Below are 5,372 nucleotides of genomic sequence, written 5' to 3'. Positions count from 1 at the left end.
CAGAAATATTATAATTAAATAATTAAATTTGAATCAGATTTATAATAATATATTTTCTTGGAGTTAAATTATTTAACTCCATTATTTTAATTAAATAAACGTTATATTAAGCAGGAACAGATATTCCTGTGGCGGCTGTTAATAGAAATGATTAAAAAATAGAGGTAATTCAAATTAAGTACAACATTTGACATTATATGTTCAACACATAATGTTGATTTTTTTCTTAATTTATAATTGTAAAATAATTGAGAGCCGCCAGCATACACCGTATCTTAATTTTCAAAAAAAAATATTTACTTTGAGAGAATGGGGGGATGGTTATAATGCCGCAGTATGTCGATATACTCTCGCGTAAATGGCATTACACGCGGGCAAGTAGTAAAGCCATGGATGTAGTACGCGGCAGGAGCGCACTTTCGAAGATTTGCGTTCGCGTGTATAAGCGAGGTTATTGCACACGGCGACCGGCAGTAAACGTTGCGAGCAATTTATGCCGAAAGTAAAGTAATTAAAAACAAACTTTCCTCAGAGGCGTGGGCGAAACAATATCGGCGGACAGGTAAGGTGGATTTAAAGTCGAACCGAGGAAAGAAGAGCAGGAGTGGGCGAACGTCGTCTTGCCCGCTGTAACCCCGTCTGGTATCGCCCGTCCTCAAAACGTTTAATTCATTTAGCTCTATGCTGGATCCCGAAGGAAGTTTTACTCGCCAGGCAAAAGTTCCGTGCCAAATGAAGTAAAGGGAAACGTCGCGGACGGCAGGCGCGCTGAATTTAAATTGTCTAGACCAAGTGTTTTGTTTCTCTCGCGGTTATCCGCGAGAAAGGCAGGTAAAAGCGATACGTCTCGAGTATAATAAAAGCTTCTCCCGAGAGAACCTCCCCCCTATTGCCGTGACGAAAATAATAATCCGCGGACAAATGTCAGGGGAGCAACTTAGGAATCGTCGCGGAACTGTCTCTGTGGTTGCCATCGAAAACAGTTGCCTTTAAAAGCTTTCGCCGTTGTAATGGATGCAGGCGCCGCGCCGCGCCGCGCCGTGGAAACACGCGCGTAGATCCTTCGTCTGTTTACTTTAGAGATGCCATCGTCCTCGTACCCTGTCAATATTTCGTATACGAGTTATAACGAATTTATAACTTGCCTCTCGTCTAGTCGTCTCCCCCACCGACTCTCGTTCGATCATCGAACTCGAACCAAGTTCATAAGCCGCGATAAAGCCGCTTGCAGTAGACACGATACTACGTAAACAGCTTAAAAAGTTCACGTAGAGTCCACGGCTCGTGTATGGTGATGAAAGACGCAGGTAGATACGAGAACTGTGAAAAATACACGGCGTCAGTGAGCAAATGCCATGAGCAAAATTTGCACTGCATGAAAACCGACTACCTTAACGAACGCGAGTAAATATTAGGCAGTTGAATAGGAATGATTTCACGGTCGATTGACTCATGTAAATTTTTATCTCTCGTATAGGTTTAATTTTTCTTTTGTAAACGATTCTTGTGTTTGCCGAAAAAGATTGATTTAAATTACTCTACATAAGTTTAAAAATTCTAAGGAAAATATGCCCAATTTTTATATAAAATTGGTTTCATCGATCCTAAATCTTCTTGCATTTGACATTGTTGACATATTAGACCCAGCCTTTCTTTCTGTTCTTATTTGGCAGCGCGAGTTTAAGTCTGTAATATCGGCGATTAAAGCCGTCCGTTCGTTTTTTTTATTTCAAGGGTAGTACGAGGTACTCGACACGAAAGGAAAGGATAGGAATTGGTAGGGACTTTCGTTTTTCGAGAGACGTTACGGACCAGCTAGCCTCTCTATCCACTCGAATCACTTTGCGAGTTAAGCGGCACTTTTCACGTTGTACGTGACGCGCCGTGTGAATGTACGTATTGTATACACACGTCAGTACGGAGCACTAGCTATGCTCTTCCACTTTCTCGCGAACTAGGAATAAATCTTCGAATAAACGAATATAACACTTTACGTGGGATTCAACATGTGAAAATTTAAAGGGATGTATGCATAATTCAATGGATACTGAAATACGTTCAATTGTCTTGAAATCCTTTACAAATAGCAACTAGTTGCTACATGACGGCTAATATACTACGCGGAAAGGACGGTTTTGCTGAAGTATCTAAAAATTTAGGTACAGATCTCAAAATAATTTTGTTGGATCATCAAAATGATTATGTAGGATGCTCAAACTGCTCGCTAGAATGTGAAAATTTTTTTGCAGCATTGTTCAGTATGCATGAAATTTCTACGTAACTATTTTCATAGTCAAACAAAATTATTTTCATTATCTATATCTAGTTAAACTTCACTAAAATCATCCTTAACTTTTATATAACATGAAGATCATGCTTTTATATAGCACACAAAATCGTATATTAAATTGTTTAAATGAAACGAAATCTACTTATTTTTATTTAATTTTAAGCATCTTACTTTGATTGATAAGATTTTCCATTTGTGAGATATAAAGATTATGAATTCAGATGTATTCTAGAAAATAAACGATATTTTGCTTGAGAAGCTGCAGTTATAGCATACGTATTTTGCATATCGGATTAGTGAAGGAATTCATAACTTACAAACTAGAAGCCACGTCGTTACATTAAGCCGTTTCGGGCAAGTTGACAGGGGCAAGATAACATGGTAGCTTCATAACTGCAACATATATAGTCTTTTACGCATATAGGATATGCATCTAACATGAAGGTTGCACAAAGAACAAAAAGGATATGTAATGATCCATTTTAGTTAAATAGGACAATAAATAGCAATATATTTTTAAAAATTACTTTTATAGTTTTATTTCTTCATTTTTATATGAATATTAAGAATTTTTTCATAATTTATCTGTAATATTACTTAACTTTTGAATACATAGATAATTTAAAGATGTACAAGTTGGTAAATGAAATGCTTATAACACCCCAAAATATTTTAATTTTAAACACTTGGTCCAAAACTTGATCTAGAATTTTCTACTAGCGACACTGAATTTTGTATAAATGCGGTCTGCCATGGTCTAACTAGATTAATTTGCTTTTGACTGTTAACTTATACACATCTATTTTTTCACTTCCTTTATCTGCTACTCAACCTATTGTTAACACAGGTAATTTTTATTAATGTACACTTGATAATTTAATTTTTGTTTGTTCTTCTGTTAATTTAACTTCTTATTTATACTTATAATAGAATCGGGAAATTTTGTGCGCAATACGTTACAACGCGGATACGACTTGCTGACGTACTTTTCACTTTATTGACTACATTTTTGATTTGCTGCGAATTTGCGCTTTTGAACTCTCGGAGATGCAGTGTAATTTTTTACATCAAGAACAGTGTATTTTGCGTTTACTGGTTTTTATTTCCTTTTTGATTATTTGTTTAATGTTTGCGGATTTCGATTTGTATTTATAACTCTCACTTGGGTTTTTTTATTACTGAGGATGGTCTGATTTAAGACCGAAACGTCTATGTATTGTAACTCATGAAATATATATTTATTCGCTACTAACATCTTGCGTTCGTGGTTTTATGCTTTTTATTTATTTTATTTTGTTTAAAATTTGAACTACGTTTTGACCTAATTTATTTTAATTTTATAGTGATATTTTTTAACTAATATATTAGGTTATAGTCAAATTTATATTAATTAATTATACCCTTATGAAATAGAAGAATGTAAAAATAATGAACTTTAAAATTTCTGAGTGCCTGAGCAATTCTTTGTATTTTTTTTTGCAGAATAAAGAAAAAAATTTTAAACGAAACTATACCTATCGGGAATACTATGACTACCTTATCTACCCATTAAAGATTAAATATTTGATATTTTGTACATATAATATTTCTTTATAATGCGAGAAGCAAGATGTGTGAAACTTTTTTTCACGAATATATATCAAAATTAATTTTTTTATATATCGTAACACGCTATATATTATATATAGTATTGATTATTAAAATATATTCAGTAAATTCTCTTTTGAATTCAAAGATTAATAAATAATTGTACATGCAAACTGAATTATGAGTGTATTTAATACAGAGTGAATAATAAAAATCAGAATTTTCAGAATATTTTATTAATCTAGATTACAAAATATATGAGTGCTGGCGTACAAAAAAAATTAATTTCGACGTGTAGCGCAAGAAAAAGATTCACATAATAATTCTTCTGACATTATAATTCAATATAGCTGTAGCGAGAAAACGGGAGCTTTAAGTGATTACAATATCTCTTATGGCTGGGAGAGTACGAGTAAGAAAGCTAAGTGTGGCGAAAGCCGAGGCCATAAAATTTGAGAGAGAGCGATCTAGTTTCTCAGGTTTTACCTTCCTTAAAGTAATTCGATACGGACTCTGCGATTTTTCGCGGTTTTCTGCCGTTGCAGGCTGCGAAGATTCTGCCGCATAGGTGCGAGCAAATCCAAAAAGTCTGAAAGGAAGGGTTCTTCAACATTGTAGGGTAAAGGAACGCAGCGACAAGTGCTACTTCGCACGTAGATTCCAGTTTCCAATCCCCTTTTAGCAATGCGGTATCTCGGCTCGCGAGCCCGACGGACTGCCTTATTCCGCTTTGCATTATCAGGACTTTACGTTCCAACACGACAAGTCTGATGCTTTGCATTACTTCACGAAAGCACATCTTTGCGCTTGCCTCCTAAATGGAGTTTATCGAGCGCTCGAGACGAATAGAAAACGCTAAAAAGGTTGACCCGCATTTAGAATGCAATCATGTTCGGTAATCATGCTCTATACTAAAGTGTGAATGATATTTCTTTTAAATTTTTTAATGCACAGCATGATATATCGATATGGAAATCTTCATTTTTTTCTGAGTGAAAGAAAAGAGTTTAATGAAAGGAAGAGGATATTGAAAGAGTATTCATCGAAACGCCTTTTAATTTATCATGCTATAAATCAATATCGAAGCATTATAACGAGCATTATCTAATAGCGTAGTATTCGCATGAATGACAGTTTTCCGTAGTTAATTACAATTTGCTCAAGAAGCGCCCAGCTATCACTAAATGGCATGCCGGCTAATTCTGCCGTATGCTCTCCGCGATTGTTCTAACGAGCAAACTCTAATAAGCGTTAACGTTCTTGCTGAGGAGTTCTGAACACGAACCGCTAGGATCTTGCCATAGTCACGGATTACCTTACCTCCGACTTCTAACGCCGGTCTGCAGCCGTGAGAAGTCTTCTTATTACCGCGCACCAACTTTCGTGAGTAGCTCGGCTTTCTTACGAATTAGGAATCAGATCGAATGTATACTTAACTTCGTGATGTTTCAACATTTGCATCAACTTTATTCTTACTTGAAGCATGTGCTCTAGG

General features: G+C 35.5%; 1 protein-coding gene across 1 annotated transcript; it reads right to left on the bottom strand.

Moving 5' to 3' along the window:
- Positions 1–2,624: 2,624 nt before the first annotated feature.
- Positions 2,625–4,848, bottom strand: LOC108762856 (uncharacterized). The gene is made up of 2 exons (XM_018510063.1): positions 4,364–4,848; positions 2,625–2,683 (listed from the first exon to the last, which is right to left on the bottom strand). The coding sequence occupies exons 1-2, from the start codon at positions 4,674–4,676 to the stop codon at positions 2,631–2,633; spliced, it is 366 nt and encodes a 121-aa protein (XP_018365565.1). The 5' UTR covers positions 4,677–4,848; the 3' UTR covers positions 2,625–2,630.
- Positions 4,849–5,372: the final 524 nt, after the last annotated feature.

This window comes from Trachymyrmex cornetzi, unplaced genomic scaffold, assembly GCF_001594075.2.
Source record: "Trachymyrmex cornetzi isolate Tcor2-1 unplaced genomic scaffold, Tcor1.1 scaffold324, whole genome shotgun sequence".
In the NCBI taxonomy this organism is placed as follows: Eukaryota; Metazoa; Arthropoda; class Insecta; order Hymenoptera; family Formicidae; genus Trachymyrmex; species Trachymyrmex cornetzi.
Note: the sequence above shows the minus strand (reverse complement) of the source record. Positions and strands in the feature narration are given on the sequence as shown.

What these genes read in the sequence shown, in the direction of transcription:
- LOC108762856 (XM_018510063.1), bottom strand. Translation starts at nt 4,676, where the DNA reads ATGTGCTTTCGTGAAGTAATGCAAAGCATCAGACTTGTCGTGTTGGAA. An exon ending in ATCGAATTACTTTAAGGAAG is followed by an intron (nt 2,684 to 4,363) that starts GTAAAACCTGAG and finishes TATATGTTGCAG; the next exon opens with TTATGAAGCTACCATGTTAT.